Below are 20,562 nucleotides of genomic sequence, written 5' to 3'. Positions count from 1 at the left end.
CATTCATTCTCTAAAGTAATACCATATGGTGGTTCCAGAGGCTAAACAGAAAAAAAACAGGCATACAAGGAACTCATGTGTTGTCCACATCAGATTTTTTTGTACTTCTTACACCTGCACTGTTTTATAAAAAATACTGCAAAATCAGGTTCCTTTTTTATAATACAAATGTGTTGGTAAAAAGCATTAAGTGAAATTACAATAAAGTAATGCTAAATTCAATTAACAACTATCTAACTTTGAATTAATATTCATATTTTAAAGTAATTTGAGCAAAACACTTTTTGCTGTTTTAGCAAAAGTTGTATGCGCCTAACCCGATAATGTTAAATGAGTTTTTTCAGCATTATACTTAAAATACTGAAAACTGAATTTGGAGATAGTAACATATATTTGTGTTCTGATCAATTTTTAATATTCAGAGTTAAAAAGATGATTCTAACATAAAATGTGTGATTACATTTACCTTTTCAGTGAATCATGTATTACTTAGGTTCACTTCTCTAAAACTACAACAATTCTTTCTCACCACATGTGCACAATTTATTTCTTGTAGACAAGGCTTTATTATTGTTAATTTCTTCCATATCTATTCATAGTTCATATAACAGCATGTTAATTGCTTATAAATAAAAGAAAATTAACTTAATAAATTGTTATTATGTGCCTTGCAACACTATAAATCAAGGAAGAACAGTACCCATTTTATATTAGCCTTCTTGCATTGCACTTCTTTATTTCCTTCCACATATTTAATTTTTTAGTACTTAAAATTACCTTTTGCCCATCCATTTCAAATTTTAATGAAATATTGGAATAAGATTTTACTAAGTAGAGCAACGTATGTAAAGGTTTTCACAATCTTTTCCATTTCAAAAGGGTAGCTAGCGTCTATTTTTCTTGGTAGCGATGGTGAGAAGAATATGTAGAGGGGTAAGTTTTCATTGCCAACTCATCATTGCTAATAGACTAATATGTGGTCATCTCTACTTCTGATGTCACCATCCACTTCCAGTGATCATGCATTATGGTACCTCAATATTTCATGTCTTATTCCAGTTTCAAAGGTAAAATTTGTCTCTGTGACTGTTTTTCTATTATTGTACAGCAACAGCTTTCTTAAGACTGTTAAATACTTAATCTTACATTGATTGTCAATAAACTCATTGTTTATTGTTTTTCTTTCAGATACCTTATGTTTAAGAGAAGTATGATCCAAATAAAAACATCTCAGTTTGTTAATTTTGTACAAAATGGGCAAAGTCTACTACTCTCTTTTTAAGCAGTAGTTCTAATATATCAATCTGATGTTTTTGTTGATCTCCAATAATGGCATTTCATTATCATGTTGGTTTTTTTAACCAATCTGAACAAAAATTTTAGCAACTAAGTTCTGGAGAAATGAAACAACCAAAAATATATTTCACATCTTTGATGTCTGTGTTTAAGTAGTTAAGATCAACATTTTGTCAAGTAATTGTTTTGTATTAGTGAAACATAACTTATTTAAAGTTTTAATTTTCCTTTTAAATTTAGAGATTATTTATTTTCGCAATTAATTCATTAAATAAACTTAAAAAATCTGTATAAAAATTCAAGTTAAAAATCACAGTATTGGATGAAAAATTCATTATATTATCATGTACATCATATCCACATTTGGACTAAAAAAGAATTTGAACTGAATGGAGCATAAGCTTTCTTTGTTCTAACCATATATATATATTACACCCCCTTTACCTTGCCACTCCCACATATAGTTATTTTACAAATGTTATTATTGTTCAGTCAACAACAGATATGCTCAACAGAATAAAACATATTAGTCAAGAAAAAATTATTCCTATAGGGTAAGTATTTGTGGTGATTACAAAAAAAAGTATTTGAATTACAAAATAAATATACACTAAGACAAATTTTATTTAAATACTAAATTTTAGATGGCCATTCGTATTGTTATACAATCATGAGATGTAGACACTAAAAAAATTATATAAAAAAAATAAATAATAGTATGTAAATAAACAGTAATTACCTACAAAACACTATTTAAATGAGTATTTTTAGAATTGGAGTACAATAAAGTGTTGCCACATTTTTTTCATTATTAATTTTTTTGTATACTGGTTTGCAGTGTAGAAGACTTATGTTAGTGGCATATAAAATATCATCCAACAGACATTTAACAGTAGAAAATATGGATTTTATAGTCTTTGCTGCTTATAATTATTCAAAATTATTCACTGTTTTTAATTAAAAATTCATTTTAATAATTTGTAGGACCTTCACATGTGATCCATCTCCATATCAGGAAAGAACCTTTACCTGGCTGTACAACAAGAGTGATGCAGACTAGTGAAAAGTTTTTAGTTTTAGTTCACCTAACACTAATTTTTATTTTGGAAACAGTTTAAATGTGCTCTTATTAGAAAAAAAACCATCAAGCTTCATCCTACAAGTTTTCTTATGGTTGCAAAACTGAGTGTTTAGATTATCGAGTACTATTTAAAGGAGATTTGGGAATGTAAAAGCTGGCCTGACTTCATTCAGGCTTTATTTAAGTGGCGAGAAATCTGTGATGTACTAATCTGAACACTATTATGTGCTACCATTTACTTACAGTAGTAGATAGACTAACAGTTTTATGACTAGCAGTTTTATTTAATTTGAATGTCTTGAAAATAGCTCATATTTTCCTTGTTAATACAGTGAGGATTTATCTGTTTCTTATTCACAATATTTTTAACCACTTGCTGTACAGATGTTTTTCATATTTTCAATGTTTATGCAGTTTCGGAATATGGTTTATATTAGCTTTCCATAGGCTGATTACTTGCCACTTAACTTTTTCATTAAAAGTTTATTTCTCATTTTTCAATCCAACAACTTACCAAAATACGAACTTTGCATGTAATGTAATTTTATTCTTAGTTTATCAGGAAGAGCTGATATGATAATGTTACCATAACACTTTTAATGGCAGTTGGCATGCCGGACAATTTGTATAATGCAGCATTTTCAAAATAAATGTATCAGACGGAAAAATTAGAAACACTTTGACCACTTACATTCAAAGAATGATTTGTTTTTTGAATTTTGTGAAACAATATACAAAAGTAACTGAAAGTGACATCACTTACGAATTTGTAATTCAAATTACAATTACGCTTACAAAAGCATAATTAATTTTTTTTTTTTTTGTCTTCAGTCATTTGACTGGTTTGATGCAGCTCTCCAAGATTCCCTATCTAGTGCTAGTCGTTTCATTTCAGTATACCCTCTACATCCACATCCCTAACAATTTGTTTTACATATTCCAAACGTGGCCTGCCTACACAATTTTTTCCTTCTACCTGTCCTTCCAATATTAAAGCAACTATTCCAGGATGCCTTAGTATGTGGCCTATAAGTCTGTCTCTTCTTTTAACTAATTGTAATTAATATAGTTTTCTAAAATAAAAATTTGTTTTAATATAATGTTTTTGGGCTTTTTCAAAACAAAAATACTCAAAAAATTGAATCAACAAGATAGAAGATTGCAATTTGCAAGAAAAATGTATTTTCAGAGACTATCACATTGATATATAAAGTTTACATTCACTATATAAGTTTAGAAACAAAAAGACATTAAATAATTTTGCAGGATATCCTTAACATTCTGCAAGCTATACATATTTTATGTAGTATCTACTTGTAAACAGTTTTTGAGTATATTATTGTTTTAGAATTTATTTTAATAAAAAATTAGCTTGGGTCTTTATTTGTAATTAGATTATTATTATTTTTTAAACAATTAACAGTTATATTTTTAGAAATATATCAATATAATTGTAGATAATAAAAAATAAATTTAAAATATAAGTTAAAAGTAAATTATGGACGCTACTTTTTTGATGTAGCAGTAAGTATCCAGGATTTCATTGTAGAATTTAATATTTTTAATTGATGAAGTTAGTCATACCGAATGATTCACTTTTATTAATAAATTGTTGTTTAAATCATTGTTTCATTATGAAAAAATGGAAAAAAACACTTAAAAAAAAGTATAAGATAAAGTAATGACTAACCCTCCTACGTATCTTTTCTTTTAAAAATGGCTTCAAAACTGCAAAGATGGCATCAAAATAAAAAGGCTGGTTTACTACATGAAATCCTTTAAAACGAAGTGGAAATGTTTCCTGAAAAAATGAAAAAATCAAGTTCTTATTAATTATATACATAAAAGCAACAGTATATGAATCTAATATAACAATCAAATTAATAACTATATTTGCATATTAGTTCTTGAAGTAGTTAATCGTCTCAGTGAGTGGTGATAAAGCAGCATTAAAGAAGTTTAATTGTTATTAGAAATGTTTTAATTTAGTAAAAATTAGTTAAAAATTCTAGAATTTATTACTGATTATTTTTGTTAAGTAAAAAAAAAACTTTAAAATAGAAATAAATTTGAAAACAGAAAAATGTAATAAACATTATTTTTTTGGTCAGTTAAAAACTTACTTAAACTGAATGTCTTTCATGTTCTTTACGACTCCTGGATAAGTTTTGTTTTTCCATTGATTTAACTTCATGTACTAATGATGGATTCTAATGGAGTTGTTACATGTTCAATTTATATTACTTACATTCATTACAACTGCCTTTACTAGACACTCATTTAAAAAAAATTAAATTTTGTAAAAAAGTCTAATTTTTGAAGGCCTTCTGTAACATTTTAAATTTTAATTAAACAAACTTTCAAAAATATTTTAGGAGCTCTGAAAATATTTTTCTTTGATTAACTTAATTCAGATAAAAATGTACCATTTATAACAATGACATTTTTGCTTGCAATTTATTAATACATTGATCAATGATAGCATAAATTTTGCTAGAAAAGGAATTTTGATTACAACAATTACTGTAATACCTGCAGGGTACAAAAGGCAACATTATGTGTTTTTATTATATTGCATTATATTATTCCTCTATATGTGCAGAACATTTATAATCTTACATAAATTTATAAAAAAAAATGTTAAGTAAAGAAAGAAAATAGTCATGTAAAATCATTGCAATATAATCAAAATTTGATTTCTTTGATAAGTTTGTTTTTAATAATATTGCAGAATGCTTTTCATTGCCTTGTCTGGTTATTACTCAACTTTGTAAAATAATACGATAAGAGATCTAGCAGCACTGTGTGCAATCAAAATAAATGATCTGTTGAGCCACTTTACCTAGGAAGAAACAATAATGACACTAATGTCAAGTTGTAACTTGGTATAAGGAAGACAATAAATAAAGTAATGCATTGATCAAAATTAATTTATTTTTTCAAGTAACTACAATACTTGAGTTGTTGGATACTGATACCCAGTTATTGATAATGTATGATAATGAATGGCACTAATTTTTTTTATTGTTGTATAATGGGATTTGGACTATGAACTGCTTGGATGAAAGACAGAAATATAATGATTTCACCAAAATTTTTATTGAGTATAAGTATTTCTTTTATTATAGTTCATTATTAAACAGTTTATCTTGAATTTTATGACTTATGAACGCAAGATAGATGTACAACATTTTTTTTTTGGCATGTGTAATAATAAATGCTGATTTATAGTGAATAAAATTTTCTATTGTGATGATGTAGGAAATGAGTAAAAGTGTTACTGAATAGGGATTAATGTTTTCTCACTTTGAAGTATATCTGTTGTTAGCAGTATCATTTATTTGATCTATTCACAGAGTACAGAAGACCAATAATGTTACAAATTAATTTTTATATATAAATAAAAAATAAATTACTTCACCTGAATAACATCTACTGTACGTTTAGCATAATAAGGAGAAAGGAACTTTGCGTGCTGCTGAAGCCCAAATCCATTCATGTCAACAACTGCAGTTAATCCAGCCACTTGAGTTTCAGGTTCCCTTACAACAAGTTCTAAAGCCATCACATTAGTACAGAATACGTCATCAACTGTTACTTTACTTATATTACATTTATCTGAAAATAAAAATGATTTTGAGACATTAGAATTCTTTTAAAAATTATTAATTGATTTAGAAAATTGCATTCATAAATTTATTAGGAATAAATATGAAATGATTCAATTTCTATTTTTTTTTAAATCTATAGGATTACACTACTGTTACTGTTACACTACTCTAAACTATTTTATTCAGAATATAAATCTTGAAACTCTTCTGATTATGAAAGAAACACATCTAATGTCAGCATGGAGAAGATTCCAATCTTTCAGCCTAAATTCCAAATGCTTGGCATGTTTCTTTGACAATTTCAAATCTTGAGGTTGGTTAATAAGCTTGAGTTATCAAATGAGGTTCACAGAAAGAGGATTCTGCTTTAAAGGTAAGATCATCTTGCTGCCCATGTTGAATTTTGGTGGCTATCTCATATTCCGATTCATCTTCTGAAGTTCAATATGTTGAAGGATGGGATACAGCTAAGTCCTCACCATTAGGTACTGACCTTATTGTAGACAATAATTTTTCGTACTGCACTGTGTTGTTTGCATTGACTACTTACTCCTTTTATCTTTGTAACAGTGAAATAACAGTTGGATTCTTATGTTCCACTGCTCACCATTGGTACAGCAAAACTCAAGTTCTGATTACCCTATCCCAGTTTGTTACATATTTCCCTAGGCTGAACAGCAGATGTAATGGGCCCAGTTCTTATATTGATCTCTAAACTTAGCTAAAATATAATTCATAAAAATGTCTATCTAGCAGAGTAAAACTTTGTTGTTGTTCTTTAAACTTCAAATCCCCACACACATAACATATGACTTGTCAGAACTTACAGTAAATAAATCATCGTGCACAAACAGGTATTGGCTTCATAATGTTATGTTGTACCTGAACCTTTGTTAGAAATCATTTAAAATACTATTTTATGTACATAATTTATCCCCCAAAAAATACATAAAATTTAACTAAAGCAATACTTCAGAAATGCTATCACACAAGAAAACTATGAATGATGGAAAAATTCTGATTGCATTTTTGAATTTAACATAAAAAGTTACATTAGAAATGTAATAAAACTTACATGTGCCAAAAACTGTTTATTAGTGCAATTATTAATATTGTGAATTTTTCTGGCATTATCTTGAAAGAAATTGGTGAAATAGTTTTAACAGTTAGGTTTTACAAAGACCTCGCCTAAACCTGGCTTAAAACTACACTTGACAATGCTTCTAAAAAAATAATTGTTACTGACCAACTCTAAATATATATACTCTAGATCCATTACTGGCTCTCTCGGGTAGCATTGTTTGACATTGCATCTCCAATATGTGTAGCTTTTTGGAAGGTAATGGAACACGAAAAAGTTCTGGACTTTCTGCTTTCATCTGATAGTACCTCTGCAACTGGAAAATTGATTTTACATATTCTTAGTAAACTACAATTTCTTTAAGAATATTATTACCAGAGTGATAGGAGTAAAATGAGTTTTTATGCAATTCTGTAAATGCTAGTCAAGAATAAATTAATCTACTGTTGTTTATATCCAGAAAATAAATGTTTTTTACTTTATCAGTAGTTTTTTTTTTTTTATGAATATGTGCTTGTTTGAAGCATGTATGCTTTCTATTCAGTCTAAAAATAATGATTAATTTATTTATGGAAGTGTGATTAATTTATCTTCTAGTGAGATAAACTAATTCAATAAACACATATTTTATTCAATTTTTTTGTTAATTTTTCTGTGTTAAATAAACACAGTATCACTTATATTCAATGAATGCTGTGTTCAGTTTAATAAATTGACAGAATATACTCGTACTAATTCTATATGATTTGCATTCGTGAGTAAGTCACTTATGTAGTGCCCTTGTTAATAAAGGAATAAAACTTACTGAGCTGTTAGTTTGGATCCACGACAAACCTTACAAAATTCTTAATGATGGGTAAATGTACATTATATTCCTTATCAGTTTAGATAACTCATGACAGAGGTTCTTGTGGTCTTTACAGACATTCTCTAACCACCTTTGTATGGTCTTGTAGAAGTAATACTTATTGCTGTATATCTGTTTTCATCCAAAATACTAATTCATTTATTTAAAAATGCTACTATTATTCTAATCATTTGTCATTCCCATTTAGTTCATAAATCTTATTAAGAATACAATGTTTTAGTTCAGGTGTTACATACAAATGTAGATTTTGTTTATCGGTAGCTGAAATAAAAAACAATGTTTTATGGTGAAGTATTTATAAAGGAGTCAGTAACAACTTTTAATATTCTGAATAAAAAGCAACTACAAACATGTAAAAGAAAGGAGAGAGAGAATGAATTAATTTTTTAATAGAAAGTTAAATAATCCATAACAAATTTTTAATAAAAGTTGTAATTTTATAGATCAGAATTTTAGTGTACATCTAGTGTAATGCGGCAGAAATACCAAACTCCCACAAAAGTATGGGTAGAAGAAAATTGAAATTAAAATAAGAGGGTTGTCATGGAAAAGATGGCTGGATTCAAAGAAGCAGGTAGATCTGTGTATTAGATGTGACCTTGAGTGTTTTAAGAAATGATCTCTGTAGAGGAACATGATGTCATATTGTTGAGGCTCATTTGGGATATTCTGGAGCTGGAAAAAAGCCGAAGAACAATTATTTAAATTGAAGTATTTTGAGCAAGACAAAATTAGATGTTAAATAAAAGTAGAAGTTAATTAAGTTAAGCTACTATATACATTGTATGATTTTAATTATTAATTTATACTATTTATTATTATGGTTATGAATAATAATAACAACTTAATTTTTATATAAATAATATAAAAAAATAATAAATTTCTATTTAACAAATTTGTGTAACACTTTCTTTTTTAAATTCAGCCTAGTCACATTTGTTCATCTGTTGAGTGCGTTTTGCCAGTGCTGCGTTTTGATTTTCTTGATTTATAGTAGTGTAGTTGCAAGTGCAAATGAACTGAAATCCACCGTGACTAGTAAAAAATTAAGTCGGCAAGCTCGAGAGCTAATCAGTAATGTGTACGAATTATGAAAGAAGAAGCAAGTAAATTTGGAAAGTCGGGAAATGACAAGCACGTTATTCTAATTCAAAAGTGTGAAGAAAGAACAGTAGGTGCGTGTAAAATATCACGATCGCAAGTTAAAAAAATAAGGAAACAAAAAAGGGATTTTAAAAAAATTACAAGAAATCTCAGGAAGTAAAAGAAGCCTAAGAAGAGTACTTACAACAATTGGGTTTAAAGTGGGAAGAAACTGAAAACGGTAGAAAACTTATTTTTGTGAATAAATAACAATATCATGAAATTAAGATTAAAGAAATACGGCACGTAAACGCGATCAAAAAAATTCAGAATCGAAAACAGGCCGATTGTAAACCTTGATGAAACGTATATTTTATACCTCAATGAAAACATGAAGGAGAGCTTCAGCGGGAGTACTCTTCTCCTATTTCTAAAGGCAGTAGATTGATTATTTTACATACTGGGGGATGAAATGGGATTTATTCCGTACACATTATTAACCTGGAAAGCACGTGCTACAACTGGTGACTACCACGACTCTATGAATGCAAATCATTACTTAAATGGATTGAAGAAAAATCTTCCCGAAAATTCCGTAATAATTTTAGACAACGCATCTTATTACAGAACATTGCAAGAAAAATTACCCACATCCTATACAAGAAAACAATAGATACAGGACTGGTTACGTAATTATTGCATTCCATTCTCATCTACTTTGCTACAAAGTCAACAATACGAGATAATTAAAAGGAACAAAGAAAACTACGAAGTGTTTAGAATGAACTTTCCAGGAAAAACAGACATGAAGTGTTGCGACTACTACCGTACCACCCAGACTTAAACCTTATTGAAATGGTTTGATATGAAGTTAAACGATACATTGGAAACCACAATGTCACTTTCGAGTTTAACCATGTTCAACGGATTGCCGAAGATAAATTTTCTAAAATAGACGCATCGCAATGTAAACCTTAATGCGAAAAAGTATGAAAAAATGATTGTGAAAACAAAAGAAAGGAGCATATAATTGACAATATTACAGAATCTTTTCAAATTTTCTTCGAAGATGATAGAGGTAGTGAAAGTGAGGACACGGGAAATTCAGAATTTAGCGATTTGGATGATGATGTTCAACCGCTTTAGTTTCTGAACTGTTGATTTATTTTTACTTTTGTAAAGTTTGTGTATTATTTAAATTTGTGTAAAACGTGCAATAGCTTAGTGTTTTACTTTCCTACAAATCTACAAAACGATTTATATAGCTAAAGTTACCTCATGGGTACTATCGTGTTTTAAGGTTTAATTTAAATAACATGATTATATCTATTATTTTATTATTCAATACTTAAATCAATAAAAATAAATTTATTATTATAATAATTCATTTAATTGATTAGCTTTGTTTTTATTAAATTGTGAATTTTAATATCACTGGATCAGCATAATACTAATTGAAAAAAAAAACAAGAAAATTTTTATTATTATTATAATTATATATAAATTATAATACAAATTATATAATAATAATAATTATTATTATTAAGAAGAAGAATGAGAATGCATAGGCAGGGCGTGGACATCGAAGAGGAGCTCGGAAGGTTAAGACTTGCGAGACAGAACTTTCGAGGAGCAATTGCTCCGTCCAAAAAACGCAAGTGGCAGAAATTGTGTGATTCTGTGGAAGTTGATCTGTGGGGTGACGTCTACCGTATCGTCACAAAAAGGTTTGGAAGAAGGCTGCCTCTCCTGTCTGAAGATGAGCTGAGGAAAGGCGTTGAGGAACTATTTCCAAAACGAGTGGAGTTTCAAAGGGAGGAGATTTTAGTGAAAGTTCCTTTGTAGTTCCTTTCTTACTGTAGGACCTGAGTGAGGCAGCTAAGTTGATTAAAGATGACATGAGTCCGGAGCCGGATGGAATCCCTGGAGATCGTAAAAATTTTGGCCGCGACAGTGCCTGGTGTAATATTGCGTGCGATGAATATGATATTGGAGGTGGAATGGATACCTGAACGGTGGAGAGGTGCGAGGTCAATGATGCTGTGGAAGAATGCTGGTCCTACGAGAGCACAGATATCGTTTAGACAAGTTTGGTTTTTAAATTGCTTTGCGAAGTTATTTGAAAGACCTTTTCTCCGAAAACGATGGTGTACAGATGGTTTTTGGCCCGGGCGATCGGGGGCGTGATGGATATTATTCGATCAGCTACGTAGGGAACATGGAGGACGAGAGAGATAGGAGCGGTCTTGATGTTAGATATACACAATGCGTTTAATAAGCTGCAATGGTAAGTTATATTGAACTAAAAGACAGACGAATCCCGGCATAATTGCGAAGGGTGTTGCACGAATATTTTAAGGACAGATACGTGGTGGGCAGGTCAGAAGGTGGTGAAGCGGAATTTCTGGTGGTGTGCCCCCCAGGGACGGATGTCATATATATTTTTAGTAGTTGACGTCCTCGGAGTCGTTGCTTGTCGATCGCCCCCTGGGGACGCCTCCCGGTCGTCTAGATCTGGATAGTAAAGTGCCTGGGTGATCATGCAGGGGCTGTGTACATACCAGATGGTTTAGATTTGGCCTCTGCGTGATAAGAGGGGGAGATTTTTTAGTGGGTGGGAGCCCCGTACTGCCGTCAGTGCGAACCTGACGGCGGCTGGCAGAGCTTTTTTCTCCCCCTACGGAAAAAAAGATATCCTTTCTTTTTCTGTTTAGCCTACGGAACCACCTTAAGGTAGATGGTGTATATGACTGTTAAAGTGTAGTCTTGTACAGGGTCAGGTCGACGGTTCCTGACATGCCTGGTTAATTGAAACCCAACTACCAAAGAACACTGGTATCCACGATCTAGTATTCAAATCCATACAAAAGTAACAATAATAATGCCCTGAGTTAGATAATCCCCACGTCTGGAACACACCACCTACGTTCCATGTCCAGGGCGGCAACAGCTCTAGATACATACAATACATATAGCTGGCTAATGGGGCTCCAAGAATTTTCCTCAGAAATGTGATCTTTTGTTGATTTGTCTTCCACCTTCAGGTCACTATGTTGGATTGGAATTTTTTGGTCACCTGCAGATCATGTACATTGAAAATGATTTGGAAATGGACATTACCACACTTAGAGCTGGCGATGTGGCGGTCAGGATCAATGTTATTGCAGGTGTAACGGAGACCCTCCGATTGTCCGCATGTCCCCAGCAATGGCAAGCATATAGCGAAGGTCCCCATTCAGGAAGTTAAAACGCTACAATAAATAAGTTACCCTAAAGCGACAAACAGTTAGCAGTAGAACACCTCGAGCAACAACGACTTATGCTAAAGCAACTGCTGCCCCTTCGTCATCCAAAGTTAACATGAAGCAGTTGCTTTCTACTCTTGCACCAAGCCTTGTGACTATGATAGAGAAAATCATTGTCACCAACTCAATTAAGTCAGCAAAAAGGATCCTAGTGTCCATCTGTGGAAATGAGTTTTCACGGGTTTAATTGTCAATTAAACCCGTGAAGACTCATCCAAGATGGACACTAGAATCGAATCTTCTCAACAAAAAGAAGCAGAAAAACCTGCGACGATGACACCACCAATCAATGTTGTGCATAAGGTTAAGAGGACATCTGAAAAAGCCAAAAACATCACTCTTTCTACCAGTCATAAGGCGAAAGAGAGTGTGGCAAGGATGAAGAAAAGGTCTGAAATTAGTGCGATGTAGGTGTAAGTTATAATAGAGAAAGCTTCAGATGTAGATGTTATACTACAATCACCTTCTTTCTTTTTCCTGTTTAGCCTCCGGTAACTACCGTTTAGATAATTCTTCAGAGGATGATATGTATGAGTGCAAATGAAGTGTAGTCTTGTACATTCTCAGTTCGACCATTCCTGAGATGTGTGGTTAATTGAAATCCAACCACCAAAGAACATCGGTATCCACGATCTAGTATTCAAATTCGTGTAAAAATAACTGGCTTTACTAGGACTTGCACGCTGGAACTCTTGACTTCCAAATCAGCTGATTTGGGAAGACGCGTTAACCAATAGACCAAACCGGTGGGTTATACTACAAGCACCTATGGAACCCAAAGAGCACCTATGCAAGTGTCCAGAGGATATCCAATAAGAGGGCGAGTACTTTAGCTGCCTCAAATACACCATTGGAGATTGAATCAAGTACTTGAGCTGCTGAAGATACACCACTAGAGATTGCATCAAGTTTAAATTCAATAACACCCATGTTAACTGCTCCATCTAAATCGCCATCATCCGATGTCAGCCGCAGAACATCACTGGTATCTGAAAGAGAAGAAGATGCCATATCCGAGGTCTCAGACACCTTGTCATCAGAAGTAGAGGCTGTAAGAATGGAAAAAATATGCAAGAAGGATGGTCGAAAGGAAAGCCTAGGAGGTAAACAAATGTGACATGTTTAAGAATCAAGAATATTAGTGACTGTATTTCAGTATTTGAGTTTAAAATCAAGAATGAATAAGCAAAGCAGTCTTCAGTTTAATTAGAAGTGTGAAATAACTCAAGTGTTATTTTCACTTGGCTAATGACCAAAAGCCCTATGTCCAAATGTCCCTAAAACCTAAAAAAAAAAAAATTTTACACAAGATGTTATCAGTTTTGGACACTTCCCATTCCAAGACGCTGCCCGCCAGGGCAACCCGTCGGGAGAGCCTAGCTGTGGAGGGCGTGCCATAGATATGCACGTCGGGAGAAGTTAGTAATAATAATAATAATTCAGTATTTTAAATAATAGTAATAATATTATAATTATCATTATTATTAATTGTAGTAGTAGTAGTAGTAGTAGTAGTGCTAATTTTGCGTAGTTTATAAATATACAGATGGTTCCATAGTGAACCGTATGTTACGCTAAATGGTTAATAGAATGTTAGCTGGAGCCGGTTCAGTTGACATAATGCTAAGCTTCAAGATTAATTCCCTTTACTTTAGTAAAGGACATGAATCAGTTATACCTCTGAAATATCTCTTCTCTATCCAAAAATACTTTATATTATAATCTAGATTTAATTTGTGACTGAATATAAGTTAAAAATACATTTAATTAACGCAGCTCACATGAGTATTGTATAATCACTGTAATTATTACTTATTGTAACTGTAATGTATAATTTAATAACTAGTCTTTAATTAACTTACCATGGAAAATGCTTTAGAGACATCAAACTTTTTTGCTCTCAAAAACCGTAACAAGAAAGCATCATCATTTTTTGCATTTAAACCAATTTCAGCTGAAAACAATACATTAGTAAATCTTTAAAAACAATTTAGCAGAGTAAATAAATATTAAGAACATTACAAATATGCATAAGCTCTTTTGTGGCACAACTTCATTTTGTCTGCACTGAACATCATCCAGTCAGTCACTCACTGTAAAAATTGCTGGAACTCGCTGCATTTTAATTCAGGTATTGTTCTGTGTAATGAAAAACATATAGACATAATAGAAGTAATAGAAACCAATAGGAAATTAAATTTAGAACAGTGGATAAAAGACGAGAAATAATAAAATGTTTGGAATAACTCATGGATAACTCCTGTAAAAGATAAAAAATATGGAAATTAAAAAAAAAAATTAGTTATAAAGAACTTGATTATAGTAAATGAAATTTGTTGTGTTAAGAGAATATTTAGAAAATTATTGTATATAAAAGTTAACCAATAAAAGTAAACTATCTGATAACCAAAAGAAAATTATCTGCGTTGGTAAGTCTGAAAACATATTCAAACAGAACTTCAAAGAATATACAGAATGATATGCACAGTTAAAGAAATTAACCTTTGCTAATTACCTTGTATAAATAGAATAAAGGACACAAATACAAAAATATTAATAACAACATGCAAATTTTAGATAGTTCGTAAAAACAAATTCTGTACCTTTGAATGATATGAAACATATAAATTTTTGGAAACAAATTTACTAAAGAAACAAACATGACAAAAGTATGTTACCTGCATGCTTAAGGCTCCTTAGTACTTCATATCCCATATTCTATAATATTGAGTGAACTGTAGTGATACTAGTATTTGCATCATCACCGACGAAAGAGTTACATAACTATTTTACAAATATCTTCTTAAAGTGTTTCCTTATATTTAGAGATTAATCATTTTTTTAAATTATTTCATTATTTTTAAACAAAAATTCATGTCATTTTTGTCATGAATTTATTTTGATATACTGTGTTAATAGTTAAAAATTTTAAATATCAACTTTAAATTTGAAATAGTTGATTTTTAAAAATTGATTATTTTTAGTTCGTCTGAAAAAATTTATTTTAAACAGAATTTGTCTCAAAAAATGCTAAAGTTTTTTTCAATTTTGCCTGATTTAAAATTAAAAATATACTGCAGTCAATTTAAATAATCCTTTTTGTAATTAATTTTCTAATAAGAAGGTATATATATATATATATATATATATATATATTTGCTGCGTAACACAACCATCAAGATTCAAATGAAGTAAAATTCATAACAGTAACAGCAATAATATTCATCTAAACAGAATTGCAGCTTTTAATGTAACAAAATTACACTGTTGTACTAGTTACCTTCTAAAAGTTTCCTTATTGCAGCTAAGCTTTCCTTCGTTTTTTCTGGTGTCTCGTTTAATTCTTGCTTTGCTCTTTCGACCCATTCTGGAGAAAGTTCTTTTATTTCCTTATGTTGTAAATGTTTAACTTCTTCATTCTTCTCTACCTCATATTGAGTTGTTTTAATCATACTAAAATTAGTTGATGTCAAACTTCCAGATTCCTAAAATTCACAAAACAAAGAAGAATTTGTTTTTAGTATTATAATAAAAAAATAAAAATCTTTTGTTGATATGTAACTAATTAAGAAATTTATCATTAAGTAAGAGATATATATTTATCAATGAGTTGTATATCATAATAAATACACTATGTGAGGTAAATATCATATCTTAAATATAATATCTGTGTAGGTTCTACACCAATATTACGTGGAGCAAAATGTTAGCCTGTGCTAACAGAGATAAAAAAATGGCTTCTCAAATGGAATACAGATATTTAAATTAACCAGCTAGAAATATTTTCAATAGCTTTCTTTTGAAGGAAAAGTGGGAAAAAATTGTTTAGTATTATCTGTCTTTAGATGTTTAAGAAAGGAAGGTATTTGGTATTAGATTTCATTGTTCCATTAATCCCCCACACTATAACCCTGATCACATTCACTACAACATTAGGTGCATAAAGCGGAAAAAAGCGCAATAACTACAACTGGGTGCCAGTTTTCAGAATGAATAAATACAGCAAGTTGAAAAACAGTTGTTAGATTATAAATTAAATTATTATTAACAAGTTTCCCCAAAAAGCAATATCAGTAGGGATTTAATTAAAATAAAATTAAAAAAATTAATTCAATGTTGTGATAAAATCCTTCTTTAGAAATTGTACTTACTTAAATGCAATCTCTTATATTTTTAATTGTGGAAAGTGTATACACCTGTGGTGTACGTACTTAGTAGGCAAATCATGCACAGTTTATTAAATATTTTCAAAAGAATCTCTTTAAATCAATTTTTTCTAATTTTTCAACCTGTCCAAATTTATTAATGCATAATTTTTCAATTTTTTTTGTAACATTGTTTACTGTTGAATAAAAGAATTAATTTAAAGCAACAAACTTTAGAAACAACAAACTGAACCAAATTCTAAAAATATAACATTTTTAATTATTTCTAAACATTTTTGGGCACTTTAGCGACCATATTCAGTGACACTTAAAAATAAATTTTTCCCTATAATTATTAGGATGGAGATATTAGTAACTTTTTAAATAGATTACTAACTGAACAACGGTCAAAACAGCTTGAAATTTGATGATATATATTAACTGCGTAAAACAACTATCAAGATTCAAATGAAGTAAAATTCATAACAGTAACGGCAGTAATATTCATCTAAACAGAATTGTAACTTTTAATGTAACAAAATTACTTTATTGTACTTGTTACCTTCTAAAAGTTTCCTTATTGCAGCTAAGCTTTCCTTTGTTTTTTCTGGTATCTCGTTTAATTCTTGCTAATTAAAAAATGTATAGTTTAATAAAACTTTAACTATAAGCAGTATCCTAGTGCTATTTATGGAAATTATGGACCTTAATTATTATGGAGACCAATAAAAGCTATTTTTCTATGTTTTTATAAAAATTATGGAAAATTACCTTTTGTCAATATATATTTCTTGTTTGAATGAGTAAATGAATTTTTAATAGAATAATGTAGAAAAGAGCAGCTGTTACTTTAATAAGTATGATTTATTTTTTTAACTGATGATTTTTTCAAATTATTTAGTTGTACCCACAAATAAATGGTTAACAGCATACAGTGTGGTTACAGAGTTCTTTAATGTTGATGATCTGCAGTAATTAGTATTTTATTTCATTCTTACATTACACTTTCAATTTTTAAATTTCTATTCCTTGAGATTTCAAGAGTTGTGAAACCATCCTAATATTCAGATGCTACATCCTAGTGTAGGGTGTAGTTTATCATCCTACCTAGAATCCAGTATGGATTTTTATTCATGTTACAAAATTATAAATTGGTTATGTATAACCAATTTATGTATTTTGTTTATATGTGGTTATGTATAAACAATGTATTTTTGTTAGCTGAAATATAATAAAAATTTATCAAAATAGTGGAAAAAGGTGGTGCATATTACAACAGAGTTTAGGAGGCAGTGATTTTTTCTTCTTGTAGTCTTGTCTTGTAACAGACTAACTACAAGAAGTAGCCTGTTCTTGTGAAATGTAATAAATATTATTTTTATTAATTTTCATAACCTTTTGAATTTCATCTATGGTCTTCCTCTACTCATCATACTTTCCACCCATATTCCACAAATTTTTATCCAAATTTTCATGTTTGAATTTATGACCCACAGTCCTACATTCTTCTTTTGTTTACATTATCTTCCTCCTCCACTTGTTTAAAGACCTCTTTGTTGATTACTCTATTAGATAATTTCTGACATTATTAGCTAATAACTTCAAAAGCTTTCAATCTTCTCCTTTTCCCCACTCTGCTATTTTTCTTTATGTCAATTTATGTATCGCAGAGACTTGATTCTATATTCTAAAATTAATTTTTCTTGATTTTTTACTGATGCTGTTGGTGCAAAACTCACAAATGAATAAATTTTGGTGAAATGTTTTTGGTGGTACTTTTTCTTTTTTGGTGCAAAAAAGAAAAAGTACTACAGAATTTAGATGGCACTGCAAATTAGGTTATTTAACATTAGTTAAATTTCTGCCTTTAAGTATGTCACTGCGCGTTTTATTTCCTGCAGTGGTGTAAATTTTGATAGCCTGTGTGAAAACTGCAGTTCCAATTAAATCGATGTTATATGTATTCCTTTCTAGATTCACTTAGAAAATTTTTGTTTAAATTGCATTAAAACATTAATGAAGTGAAAGATTCTTAAATAAATATGTTACTTAATTTTTTAAACAAAATAGTTATGGGAAATAGTGCATACATGATGTGACACAGATTTAAAAGCCATATGAAATCCTTTCATCCTATCTTTGTGTAACTATTGTGTAAGGGGATACTTGAGAAATAAAACTTATTTGAGTAGGTTGCATCACAGTTGACTTCATACTTAATATTTAGATGGGATTTATAAATATTATATTTGGGATTAAAAAATAAATTTTCTTTAATATAAAGCTTTGTTAATTACCTTACATTTTCCTGGTGAACCTTGCACCATGCAGGTTTCTACATGAATATTGATACATTTAAAAAAATATGTTTTAAAGTTAGAAAAAAAATATTTTTGCCATGCTTTGTAAAACTATTACAAACGTAATAAATAAAATTATACAACAATTAATCAATAGAATATTTCTAAAAAGTCAGTCTTTACAATGCTTGGCCTTATTTCACCACTTACTATTTTGAAAAAGTAATTTTTTTAATGAGATAACATATTACAATGTTTTTCTAGACACAGAATACAATTCTATTACAAATTATCAAATGCATTCTGAATGAGTATTTGAAATTAGATATCTCTGGTTATGTTAAGAATAATTCATCATTTTATTATCTTTTAAACAGAAAAATTCAATTGTTAATTAATAATTCAGTGAATTTATTAAATTTAACTGATTTAAGGTATGAAATCAAATCTTTATTCTGTAAGATGTTAACTATGAATGGCATTAATATAGTGGCAGATGAGTTTGTATGCAATGCTGATGACATCAGCATGACAATATTGATATTGCTGTGCTGATCCAATAAAATTTAAATGTCTTGGTATGACATGCCAAAACATTGTTTTGGCATAAGTAACACTCAGTTTTTCATGTATGAAATTTTTATTGTGTTTTTAATATAACATTTTATGCTGAATTCAAATATGCAATCAGAGTTTTTCTATCATTCATAATTTTCTTATGTGATCAATTTTTGAAATATTGCTTTTGTGGAATTCTATGCAGTCTTTAACGATAATTTATGTATATAGAGTAATATTTTACATGATCTAACACAGGGTGGAGTACAAACATAACATTATGAAGGCCATATTTCTATATTCATGATAGTTCATTTACTGTAGGTGGCATTCTGAGTAATATAATTATACACCAGTATTATTTAAACATTTACTATGTATACAAGTACTGTGGTTTCATTCTGTTTTGTGATTTAGAGTTAATATGTCAAGTGTGTTGTGTTAATTAGTAAATATGCCAAGGAAGTGCATAAATGATACAGATAATGTCTGTTACGTGTATGGGAATTTGAAATATAAAGAACAACAATGAAGTTTGACTCCACTAATTAAAAGATGTTATGAACTATATTTTGGCTGTAAAGTTGGGGATCAAGACAAGAAGGTGGATCCCTTACACCAGCTGTAATACTATTTGAATTCAGCATAAAAAGTTCTATTAGGATCACATATTTTGTTCCTTGTGCCAAAAAAAGTTTAATTTTGTTCCTCAGTGTAAGTAATGCTAGTTTCTAATTTAAAACATATAATATCTAAAGATTTTTATAAACATTAATAAAAATTTACTCATAGCAAACAACATATATAAATTTACTTTTAAGTTTTGGTGAGAAAGTAAGATATAAGGATAAAACAACAAATGTATGAATTACATTGAAACTTGTAAAGTGAAACTGAATGTTTCACTATTTATAAAATTATCATTGAATAGTATGGAGGAAAAATTCACTTTTTTATGAATTCTATTTCAGTGAAGAATCATCATTATTTTCATTTTATTTTAATTATTCATTACTTCTCTTCTGTTCAGATCTCAAATAAGCTATTTTTTTTGTTGATGATGAAGTGTTGAAAAAATTATGATAAACAGTGATAATGAATTGTTGAAAATCAGATCATCTGAGGATTCATATGTAATATAATGAATTCATAAAAGTGATGTCCATTAAAACTATAAATGATTTTCAATTGATACTCATTTTAAGTTAATATTATTTATAGTGATTTTTAGTAA

The 20,562-nt window shown here is 29.7% G+C and overlaps 1 protein-coding gene across 2 annotated transcripts in view; it reads right to left on the bottom strand.

The window, feature by feature from the left end:
- LOC142320643 (alpha-tocopherol transfer protein-like) overlaps positions 1-20,562 on the bottom strand; it is a 58,312-nt gene that overhangs the window by 10,274 nt on the left and 27,476 nt on the right. For both annotated transcript variants that reach the window (XM_075358672.1, XM_075358673.1), the window contains exons 2-6: positions 15,606-15,810; positions 14,188-14,279; positions 7,235-7,385; positions 5,799-5,995; positions 4,068-4,178 (exon numbers count right to left, since the gene is read on the bottom strand). In XM_075358672.1, coding sequence (XP_075214787.1) covers positions 4,068-4,178; positions 5,799-5,995; positions 7,235-7,385; positions 14,188-14,279; positions 15,606-15,777 — 723 coding nt within the window. In that variant the 5' untranslated portion in view covers positions 15,778-15,810. The remainder of the gene's footprint in view (positions 1-4,067; positions 4,179-5,798; positions 5,996-7,234; positions 7,386-14,187; positions 14,280-15,605; positions 15,811-20,562) is intronic.

The sequence above is a fragment of the Lycorma delicatula genome, chromosome 2, assembly GCF_047948215.1.
Source record: "Lycorma delicatula isolate Av1 chromosome 2, ASM4794821v1, whole genome shotgun sequence".
Classification (NCBI taxonomy): domain Eukaryota; kingdom Metazoa; phylum Arthropoda; class Insecta; order Hemiptera; family Fulgoridae; genus Lycorma; species Lycorma delicatula.
Note: the sequence above shows the minus strand (reverse complement) of the source record. Positions and strands in the feature narration are given on the sequence as shown.